The sequence below is a fragment of the Dicentrarchus labrax genome, unplaced genomic scaffold (assembly GCF_905237075.1).
Source record: "Dicentrarchus labrax unplaced genomic scaffold, dlabrax2021, whole genome shotgun sequence".
Classification (NCBI taxonomy): Eukaryota; Metazoa; Chordata; class Actinopteri; family Moronidae; genus Dicentrarchus; species Dicentrarchus labrax.
This window is the reverse complement of record NW_026136714.1, coordinates 24,644,530-24,656,637: the sequence shown is the minus strand read 5'-3', so window position 1 is coordinate 24,656,637 and position 12,108 is coordinate 24,644,530. Positions and strand designations below refer to the sequence as shown.

The 12,108-nt window shown below is 42.7% G+C and overlaps 1 protein-coding gene across 2 annotated transcripts in view; it reads right to left on the bottom strand.

Moving 5' to 3' along the window:
• Positions 1-12,108, bottom strand: part of cux2b (cut-like homeobox 2b) — an 87,205-nt gene that overhangs the window by 45,335 nt on the left and 29,762 nt on the right. For both annotated transcript variants that reach the window (XM_051422823.1, XM_051422824.1), the window contains exons 2-3: positions 8,160-8,270; positions 5,835-5,882 (exon numbers count right to left, since the gene is read on the bottom strand). In XM_051422823.1, coding sequence (XP_051278783.1) covers positions 5,835-5,882; positions 8,160-8,270 — 159 coding nt within the window. The remainder of the gene's footprint in view (positions 1-5,834; positions 5,883-8,159; positions 8,271-12,108) is intronic.

The following is a 12,108-nucleotide window of genomic DNA, read 5'->3' as shown; positions in this document are numbered from 1 at the left end:
GCTACAGCCTTATTTGCGTAGACCAGGCGGCAACCTCCTGGGCTGAAAAATGAACGTGAAAGTGCCAAAAACTGCAGTTGCTCAAACTGCCAGTTGAGGTCGGCTCCAAAAGGGAGTGAATCCCCATAAGCCTCCATGTTAAAATGTGCAACTTTACAGCAGAAACGTATTAACAGTCTGGTACAAAATGAAATGTACAAAACAGTTCATTTCCCCGTTCATAACAACTGTATGGGGGTGAATTTAAACACACCTGTTTAAATTATATCCTGGTTTAAAATCATTCATAATGCTGAAACCAGGCTTCATTCAGCCCGCCTCAGGTCCATCCACCCTCTACGCGACACGGTTGACCAACCGGAGCTTCACAACAGCTCTTCAGAAACCTCTGGGTCACAGAGACCACGTCTACATCTATGTATGCAGTCTATGGCTGTGACCAGGAGCTAGTGGTGGCTAGTGTTAGCTTAGGCTTGCTAGGTGCGTTAAGACTGAACACAAAGACAATTTTTGTGTTTTTTGTAAAAACAGAAATTGTACTGACTTCAGACTTTAGCTATAGCTAGATAGCAACAAACCTGCAATTGTTGGGGATTTCTGACACAGCCGACGCAATCTTTCATATTTTATCACGTTTCTCTCCTTATATACTTTTTTTTTTTTTTTTTACAGTCATTAATTAGAAATGTCCAAATATTTTGCTCAAGCTGAAACATTTTGAATACCTACGGTTGAATCTCTCTCTCTCGGTTTGCACTGCCTGGAGCAAATTTGCATCTGTTCACATGCACTCGGCTCTTTGTATTAAATTTATAGGTAATCACACCACTCACTTTGTGTCGTGTCTGCACCACATTTTAGCATTTATCATTATTCTGTAATTGTCACTGGTGGCCACAGTGGCCACTGTTCAGCAAACGTTACATGGGCTTTAAAAGTGTTTAGATCAGACTGGGTCAATAAACAGTTGTTACAACAAGTAACTAACTGAATATAAAAAAGGAGCTAATTGTAAATGGTCTGCTGAGTGGTTTTCTGAGGTAAAATTAATCTGTGAAATTAAACTGACCGCTCACCAAGCAGACTAAAAAAAGCCATTGTCTGGGCTATTTCTTAAGTTGTCAATGTTTGGTCTTTGGCATTATGAGAGAAGTATCAGAGGTAAGATGGACAGCAGCACAATATCTGATCCAATATCCCCATGTAAGCCTGTTCATCTTTGACTAATCATAATCAATAAAAGTTTTAAAACTTTGAAGTAATAAAGACTGAAACAGTAAGTGAACAGAAGTACATTAAGTTTGGGTCAAGGCAGCTTTTCTGCACTGATGTGGAGAACAGGCGAGGACATTCACCCTCTAGAGATGCAGAGGACGTAAAAGACTCAAGGAAGGTATTATCTAATGTCCAATTACACTCCCACGCCCCCCCCACATCCTCTCCTCTGTCTCTCTCTCCTCTCTCTACCTTCCTGCCTCCCACCTTCCTTCCCTCTCCTTAGTATGAAGAGGACACAAGTGATAAACCAGGAGCAGAGAGCCGGTGGTTTACATGGCCCTGGAGCCCATTATGTTCCCCACAATAGGCTGGAGGCCTGGACGTGCTGTGAATAGGTAATGGCCTGGAGATCCTGAGCCTGGCCTGCTGCTCAATGAGCCTGAGACAGCCGAGCAGGAGACGGGCATTAGAGATACCTCGTCAGCCCAGTATGGAGCAGTCTGGTCATAGCCGGGGGGGAGGCAGGGGAGGATGGGAGAGTGGGAGTGAGTGAGAGGAGTAGGAGGTGTCGTAAATGCCCCTTACATAAGGTAGGGCATGAATAATAACACAAAGGGAATATTCAGAGCCAACTGTAAGGCAGGGATCTGGTTTATTGGCACAGATATATGGGCCTATAATGTACAATATACATAGAAATCAGTACAAACTTGATTTTAAAACGCGATGTAGTCTAGAAGCCGCGTTTGCACTACACTGTACCGTTCTGCTGCTCACTTGCTTCAAACCCCACCTTCCCAAGTTAGCCATCCATTCAAGCAATCTGTACCTAATAACCGCAAGGTTTAGCCCATGATGAAGATCTGTCTTCATTGAGCTGGAAAAGCTGTAGCGTCGCCGAGCATTTTTCCTAACGGCGCAGTCCCTCATCTATGAAAGTGCCATAGAGCCCCTCAGACAATTAGGCAGGGAAAAGCTTTATGACCGTTAGACTCACTCAGTGAGCGGCACTCTCACCGCCAGCACCGCCAGGAGCGCTGGCTCGTGCAGAAAGGTAATTATGGAGCCTCTCATAATGACACGGAGGAAGCTTGCGTCATAACACCCACAGCCTTTTATCATAGCGCTGTAATTAATTATCATCCTTTACTCTTTGATTCATTCCACTATTCATAACATATTCATACATTCAAGAGAAATTATCATTTCCTTCAGGAATTAATCAAAAGGAGGAAGAACTGGTCGTCTCTCGATGGATGATCAAAGACGGTGTTTGTCTACCTCGCTGCATGGCGAGGGCGAGCTCTGGGCAAGGCACTGCGGGCAAGGTCTCTGAAAACACTGACACCCTCTTCTACTGAACGACTCTGGTCAAATCATCCTGCAAGGCGCTTCACACAACTGGATTAAGGTTGAAAACACAGCTGCAGATGTTTCTGATAAGTGAGAGGTAAATGGATATGACAATCCAAACAACCACTATGACTGCTTATTTCTTCATCCTGCAACGTACTCTGACAAGGTAGGTTATAAAAAGATAAGGTGACATGATCTGCTCTGTTCAACAAGGAGTGTACAAGCTCACTAAATTTGGTTTTCATATTGCCTTCTCTCTACTTTTCATGAACGTGACAAGTCAGTCGTATAGCTGAGGAGCAGCAGCCATTTTGAGACCTCTTCACTCAGTTTCATGGAGTTGAAAAGCTGCTGTATAGTCAAAATACCTCCCGTGCTCTCATAGAAAACAAGCAACAACAACATCATACATAAAAACATTGTCTTCCCCCACATCATCACTTCCCAACCTCAGGGGAAGAAATGGCACAGTTAGACTCATAAACAGGTGTCCACCGGCCCCCAGTTTGCAGCGCTTTAATAGCTGTTTGATGTTTTTGATGTCTAGTCAGCTCGATCGTACCTTGCTGCTTGATAATGAGGGCCAATAATGATTCCTGAGCTTGAGGGGTTAATGGTATGTAACCGGCAGAGCTGCTAATTACACGTTACAAACTATTTATCAGAATCTCCATCTGCGCAAGCACCACAACTCTCATTGTGCACGCTAAATTACTCCACGGATTATCATTGTAAAGCAAGTTTCAGTAATTAGGGACCCATACTGCTGTTTTCTTTTTCTGAGAGCACCAAACGACATCAAGAGGAGAGGAGAAAAATAGAATGACTGGTTAATTTGGGCCTGATATTCAGATTGGTAGAGGCCGGATGTGAGCAGGAATCTGCCTCTGTGGAAGAAAAAAAAGGATACAAAGATTCAAGAAATCTGTCACTGTTTTTTTTTTTCTTTTTCTGCCTCACAAAAGGTTTATCCTGAGGGGAGTTTACACTCTAAAGTGAGAGGGAGGTGTAAATTGCATTGAGAAGCCCACATAGTCTTGGTGAGACTTGGTGAAGGCTGTTTTCTGTACGTTCAGATGGTAGCGAGATCTTGTGTTGAAAGTTGTGTGAACAGTGTGGTCCGACGGGCCTGTCTCTCCAGCGATCGGTTATTTGAGAAATAACTGTCATATCCCTCAGCCCCAAAGGTGTGCCTGAGACCATGGAGACATGTACCATCTCCTCTCCTTCGCCGTAAATTTTTATTAAAATTACCTTCATTATAAGACAGTGTTCATTATAAAACCAAAAACGCCGGTCTCCCAGGGCCCTGTGGATTAATAAGGACAGCGGTGTATTTTAAGCCGTAAACTCAGCTCCTCACTGTCCTTAATCTCCTTCCTACTTCACAAGGCCAAATTAACACCTCTCCTCAGCTCTGACGGGACCTCATTAGCAAACTTCCAGGGAAAGAAAGAGGAGAGCAGAACGAAAAAGAGGAGAAGAAGGAGGGAAGCGACCAATGACAGCCACCAGCTCTGGGATTAACCCTTTCTCCTCCTCCAGCTCCGCGGAAAAAAACTAGGTCGGCAACGTGTTTCTAATCAGTCGCCTGGTTAGCGATAATTAGAAGGCGAGATTGGACGGGAGAAGAGAGAGAAAGTGGGTGGGGAACATTGAAATGAAAAAGAAAAGAAAGAGAACCTGTCATGTCGCAAACACTTCAAAGGAGCCGACTTCTCCTTTAGAAGTGGCATGATGAGGGTCCAAATACCATGAGGCACTCCTCTGGGCCTCCGAACTGGGAGGAGGGGAGGGTGGAAGCAAGGACCCAGTTCTTTCTCACATATATGCATCCTCACAAAAACACACACACACACACACACACACACACACGGAAGGACTTTTCTATCGTTCACCACCTGTACAGTGCAGCTGCAGGGGAGCTTTAGTCTATCCCAAACCACACAGCCAAACAAGCACATCCAACTCCACCTTCTCCTCACATTCTCCCCCCTGCAGCAGCAGGTCGAGGTCCCACAGCTTACACTGAGGTCGTGAAGACTACCGCTGGGTAAAGTTCACAAGCCTCCGCAAGCTGTTTGACATTACCAATAAGGTCAAAGTGTATCAGAAAACACCAGAGGATTATATTATTATGGTGTGCCGAGTTGCTCGCTGCACCTCCGGATCAAAAAAAAATTGCTGAGGCTTTTTCCACCACAAGCTGGCTTACTTATCAATGTGCAGAACGTTAAGCCTGTGGAAGATACACAAGAGAGACCAAGAGGTACCCAGAGAGGCCTGCAGCTAACAAGAAAAAAAAAAAAAATCATCGCTCATTATCAGCCATCTATTTTATCTACTATGAAACATCTCTAGACTCCCAGTTGTCAGACATCAATGGTGCTTAAATTAATCCTGTGGGTTCCTGTTTGCACAATAAAGATATGGAAGGGTGCTTCTGATATTTGTGCGACTTTACAGTAGAGTAATTGAATTAGCACACAAATCAACCACGGAGTATTGCGGAGTGTGGTATTGAAGAATGTGATAGCTTCTGCCAGGGAGCACGGTTGCTTGGGCATAGTCAATTATAAAGCATTAAAAAGAATCTGCCAATAATCACTTCCAAGAGAACTGAACAATCCATGCTGAGTGTTCTCATGTTTACCGATGATAGGGCTTTCAGGTTAGCGCTGAGCGGGAGTTTAGGAGGGGAGAGCGAGACTGAAAACATATTTGTGGTATCATTTCCATAAGCCTCTGCTTTGCGGACCATAACGCAGCTCACAAATGTGATTTATGACCTTGGTTTAATGGCTGGAGCAGAGTCTTGGTAGGTATCAGATGACTTTTTCAATATGGCGACGTCAGAGGGGGCACGGTGAATGCACCATCACAACAGGAAATGAGGGCTTGTCTCAGCCAAGAAAATATGAGAAGCCAGATATCTGATCATCTAATGGCAGATAGATGCTACTTCACTTTGACAGAAAAGGCATCAGTCAATAAGCACCAGATGAGCAGTAAGACGAAAAGCATGCCATGGATTCCTCACCCTATCTATCAAATCATTCATTCCAGAGGCACAGTCATCTGCTCTGGTCAGTGTATATATATTATCCAGCAGGAGTGTCTCTTGTTTCAGTAAATTATGATGTTGGGAAATCATGAATAAAGATGCAACAACTACTTTGCTGTTTCAAGACTTTCTATGTTTTATTCTGCAGAATCTGAAACTGTTTCACACGTCTGTAAAATGCAAACACGTGACTCACCTGGGCCTGGAAACTCTTGAGAACAGGTGCCACCATCTCCCGCACTTCCTATGTATAGACAAAAAAGTAAACTCAGTCTCAGCATTTTCTATTTTGCAGACGCTCCACCTGTTTAGGAATCAGATTGGCCCCACTGAGGCACAAACAGCTCCATAGGAAAGACGACTGAAAATCTTTAATGTTAATGGATTCTTTCCATAGCTCCTCTTGCACTGTGTGTGTGTGTGTGTGTGTGTGTGTGTGTGTGTGTGTGTGTGTGTGTGTGTGTGTGTGTGTGTGTGTGTGAGGTATGTTGTTATGGGGTATGGGTATTAGTGGTTAAACCTAAAGGGTTTGAGTGGGCATGTTTGAAAAGTGGGGCTTTCCAGTAGCTCGCGTTAGAGCTCAGAGATCCAGACTAGTGCGAGCTCACACAGCCTCAGGTAAGGGGATTGTGCTGCCAGTGGTGACAGCCTGATCCTGTCTTAAACGCCTGTATTATACTGACAAGATTACAGCACTACACTACATACTCGGGCTGAGATAGGCAGGCAGCGTAGCCACAGCAAATAGCCCGAGGGCTCATTTATAAAATATAAAAATATTCTCTTTGACTTCAGCTTAGATGTCAATGGATGATCATTTCAAAGATGATGATAAAAAGGGACAAAATCATATCTGTATCATTCATAGATTTAGCTTTTCATGAATTCAGTTCCATCCTTATTTGCCATTTTGCCTTACAAAAAGTAAGGTTGAATGAGGTCTTGGCACATTCTATACGTAAAGCAGAAGAAAATGAAAAATCAACCACAGTGATGCACAGACGCCAAACATAAAATGCGGTATTAAAAATAGTAGGGTAAGTCAAATAATAGATAATGACACGTGAAATTTTGTATGCTGTTAAAGTGTTATTACTGTTACGGTATTAACAATAAAAAGTCTGCTTATTAATTGATCAGTTGCAGTTGTCAGGTACATAAAATGTTAACTTGGGTAACAGAAGCAAAAAGAAATTCTCATTTAAATTCAGTATAAACTTTGGTGTTAAGTCCTGCTCAGGGAGGTGGAGTAATAAAGGATGTTGCTCTAAGCAGCACCATTTACATGTGTACTTAGTTGTTTTGTCAGATATAGAGTAACAAATAAGGGAAGTAAGACAGGGAATTTTGTCCTAAAAAAATGAAGATATCCACTTCATTTGGCTAACTCAGACTGCTGAAGCTTCATATTTGCTTGGACTGAACTTAAGAATGCATTTTGACAAAGAACAAGGACTGTAAATTTCATTGGAATCATTTAAAGGTTCATTGTGTAACATTTAGGAGGATCTATTGGCAGAAATGGAATATAATATTAATAGGTATGTTTTAATTAGCGAATAATCAGCTGAAAATGAGAACTGTTGTATTTTCGTTACCATGGAATGAGGCATTTTTATCTACAGAGGTAGTGGGTCCTCTTTTACAGAGTTATGTTGAATCAACATGTTTCTCTAGTAGTCCAGAACGAAAAAAACAAACACTGGCTCTAGATAAGAACAGGGTTTTTTTAAGCCATGGTAGTTTCTCCTAAACATGCTTGGAATGGGTGTGACGAGGGGTTGTAATCTGCAACTACACCGCTAGATGCCACTAAACCCTACACACTAGTCCTTTAACGTCATTAGCATCTTGTTTATGTTGTTCTAGACCTAACATCCATCGTAATTGACATTTGATTCTAAAAACCCCTGTTCTGTGTAGTCTACATTGAAAATAACTTTTATTATGACTTTTTCCGAAACACTTGGTTTAGGCAAGCGGTTTCAGCTAGATGCAATCTAATCATCTTCATTAACATTCATCAAATAGCATTTAGTCAGAGTCCTGTTCCTTACGGGTTTGGAGAGACACCTGTTCCTGTAACATCACAGAAATTTAGAGAAAGTCAATATCAGCCGCCAATCCTGACACCAAGATAACTTTTTCATAAACTCCTTTGGCTTTGGAGTTAAAAGTAAGCTGCAAAATTGTGCTTACCTTTTGTAAATGAGCCCCCTGGCCTCTCATCACACTGAGCCAGAGGCTAACGTTACTGCAAGGCCTCAGCATTTAAATATTAACTGAGCTACTGGAAGAGGGAGGGTGAGTGGGGGCTAACCCTGACTTCTCACAAGTGTTGTGCAACGTTAATATATACTAATGCAGATTTTACAAAAGAAATAACTAATTCTATGTACAAAGGTATATGCGGGGGCTTGAGCAGCGGCAGTGATGCAGACAGTCAAGTGAGGAAGAGGAAAACGACACATAGAGGTGAGAGAATGGGGGGTGGGGCGGGGAAGGGGGTGGGTAGACTCACCTCGGGGACATTTCTCTTGAACTCCCTGCTCAGCTCTACCAGGTGCTTGTGGGAATGTTCGCTCTCCTCTTGTCGACCAGCCAGCTCAGATGCTACAGAGTTTAGCTCCCTCTACAAAACACACAAAAGAGAGAGAAACGGTGAGAGGAAGAGAGTGGAGAGAGACGGCACTTTAGGGAGCCTGCCAACGCTCATCCAGTAAAGCTTAGAGTGTACATAAATAAAAATACACTGCTGAATATTAACAATGTAATCCTTCATGATCTCACAGCAGTAATACTTACAGCTAGCCCTGGCCCATAAATAATTAAGCCAAAATAAATCCAATGCCTACAGTAGCAGAAGGCCTTTTAGATAATCAGTATTTGAAATAATCAATACACTTGCAACGGCTATAGAGCGCCAGTGAGGGAGTGGGACGAGAGGGAGGGGGTAGAGAGTGAGAGAGAGAAAGAAAGAGAGAGAGAGAGAGAAATTGGGGGGGGGGGGTCACGTGGAGAGACCCAATAACCTGACAAACACCCTTGCAAACAAATAGGGCTTCTTCCTGAAATGAAAGGCTGTTTTTTAAGCCAGGCCAAGACCTGATTCAAACATACAAACGCCTCGCCTGCTGTCGTAATTACCACAGGTCAGATCTATTTTCAGCCTCTTTTCAATCTCTCTCCCATAGCCTGCACCAATCTTTATATTGATCCGCACAGATTTCCAATACATGACAGCAGCCTCCATAGCTTTAACCAAATTACCCTTTTGCTACAACAACAGCCCTAATCGCTATTCCATTAATGTCTCTGCACATTTCATCTTTACATGTCTGTGTCATACGGAATGAGAGCTCCACCCCGGCAACGCGTCTGATCCACTATTCAAAGCTGTCCGTGTAGCAGGCCCTTCATCAGAACCTTGCATTCATGCTGGACTCAGCTGCACCACATGCCATCCGCAAATCCGATATTATCGATCAGTCATCCAATTCCCGGCTCTTTCAGCAAACAGGGGGAAAAAAAGGAAAAACAGATTCAAACTCTACTCTCCTATACTGAGCAGTGCTGGAACAGACAACTGTACATTCACCTCCTCTTCATTTTGACTGTGATCCTCATCTTCTCTTGTAACTGCTGGGTTACAATATAAAAGTGGAGTAGGGGATTCAATTACCACTGCGAATTTATATATGACGCCGGGAAATTAAATTGACTGTGTTTTAATTAATCTGCAGTCTTACTTAAAGGCAATTTAATAAATCATCACGCAAGGAAAAAAAAAGAGAAAAATGGAAGGGTGAAACTTCAACAGTGGTGGCCTCGTGGGATGGTGGCAGCCCGTCGGTCAGAGAAGTAGGCTGTTAATTGAAGGGCTGCTGGTTCAAGTCCCTGGATTGACGAGTCAGGAAGTGGCTAAAGTAGAACTCAATGTACCGTCTCAGGTAGGATGCTACACTAAAACACCACAACTTTCCAATGTGTCTGTGAGCAAGGCATCTCACCTATATGACCTTGGCAGTAAAAAGTTAGCTGTGACACTGTGCTGCTTGCGAGCAGTAATAGACCTTTTTCACAGCATCAAATAGTAGGTGGTTACCAATGATACTAATTAAGGTTCAGTTCCATTTAGTGTTGCAACATGCACAATAGCAGCACCCTGACTCTGTTTGACCTGAATGCAACCTCAATTAGTATCATCGCTAACACGTGTGTTTACCCTACTATTTCATATCAAAATGGCTGCTGTGAAAAAGATCTATAGCAAGTAACATATTTGTACTGGTAATAATATATTAATGAAGTTCAGAGAAATGAAACATTTCCAACAAGTCCTCTAAAAGTGACACAATGTAAATTTGTCATGGCCATCAAAAATGGTATTTGAGTGTTTCTGATCTGGCAACCCATCGGCAGGATGGAATGATTTGTCAGTGCATTACAAGACCAGCTAGTAAAGGTCAGGGAAGGATTGTGGTCATGGTAAAAAAGTAATCAACATTTAGTCTTGGCAGGAGATGGGATGCTAACTGATTTCCAATGTCAAAGTCAGACACCTTTCTCGCCCGCCCATCCGTTACTGCTGCACTATAACGAATAAAGCTACTTTCACCCTTTCTTTTCTAACAGTCATTATGTGCACAGCCACAAGAGGTCACTTGTCTAAAAAATATAAACACAAGTGGATTTAAAGTACAAGACATGGCATTAATCTATCATTTTGTTACTGTCAACAAATTCAATGAGGTGCCCAAACCAACCCGCGTGTTAGTCTCTCAATACTTTCTGACTTCCCTACCCTGTCTGTGGCACTTTTCGTTCCTGCTGCAGATGTTAATCTTTACAAAATGGGTCACAAATATATACTTACTTTTAAAAAAAAAGGGTTCAGTATTTTCCTAAAACAGCTGGGTCCTCTACTTTTTAGAAAACCTTACACAAAAATGTATAACAAGAGCATTAGATAAGAACAATTTTCAACCACGGATTGATACACATTTGATACAATGGTGAGTATTTACAGCAACAGGACGGTGTATGTGAAATTGATTCAAAATAAACTACAGTGTCTGTGTTCATCATGATGAAGTAACATGTCATCCAGAATAGTTTTCAGAAATATGCTTATATTTGCTCTTTATGGTCAGGCCAGTGCCTTGCACAGTAGTGGGTGAATAAGCAACAAAAGCACTTTGGATAAAAGCTCTATACAAACGCAGCATTTTACCAATACTAGTGTATTTCTGGTGAGGACGGTCTCACCAAGCCTTAGACACTGCATGCCCCGTCATATATTTGTTACAAAGACAGACAATACATTTTCAAAGATCTGGTTACTTGCTGCTCCTCTCCTTTAAAAATCACAAGTTCCATACTCGCTAGGTATCCAAATGTTTAGGATACATTAATGTGTCAGTGCTGGTAAATCATACTGTCACTGAAAAAGGCCATGGCTGTACAGGATAAGGCGACAGGACTTTATAAATTCCTGTTAGTCCTTACAGTCCATCTGGGATGAGCCTTCCTGGAGATTAGAGAGTGGGCTTTCAGAAGCTGGCCAACCTCCACTAGATTCAAATGGCCCCAGACCGGCTAATCTTGCCAAAAGAAAATTCCTCTAGAAGTGACTTTGAGTGGATTTTATAAGTACTAAAGATATAACAGTGTGGTGATTCTAAGTCCGCCAGTGCTTCAGTGGCCTTGGTGTAGAGCTGGGTTCACTTTTTTTATTGCAGTTCAGCTGATGAGAATGGCGAGTACTCATGCTGTATGCAAGTCAAACAGCGCTATTATAATGGCATGGTTATTTTGAAAGCCCCCCCACAGTTCCTAGACCATTACGAGGGAGGGGAGCCTGGGCAACAGCCCATCAAATGAAACCTACTGTCTGTCTTTCTGGAAGGAAGTGAAGCAGAACAGACTGTTTGCTACTTTGGTTGTCTTGCTCAGATTGATGATGGGAAGAACTCCACAATGTAGTGTTTCGCAATGCTATCTCAGGAGACAATAGATACTAAAGAAGATTTCTCCTCTGCCTCCTAATCAGATGTGATCCATTTCAACCTACAACCAGGGCACCTTTGAGATCCCTGATAAAATTCACTTATCTGCCTCCATTATGTCGAGCGCCATCCTTCACAAAATGATTTGCATGAACATGTAGATGTTTCTGATGACTTGAGCACTTAAAAGGGGGAAAAGCCGAGTTCAACTCGCTGTGCAAAGAGTGTGACAGTAATCATTTGACAGGTTTTAAAAAAGACGATTGGGACCAAATTTTCAGTGTGTGGCAGTCAGGTCAATACAGAGCTCCTGTCATTAAGCCTCTGCCAGTCAAACATCCAGCCATAATTGATGAGTTTCCCCTGGGGAGGGCGGAGCTGTCATTGGGGCTGGAGGGACAGCAAAGAGGGATTTTGAGCATGGAACCAGTCCGGGCGTGCTCAAGTAAATCTGGTAGGGGA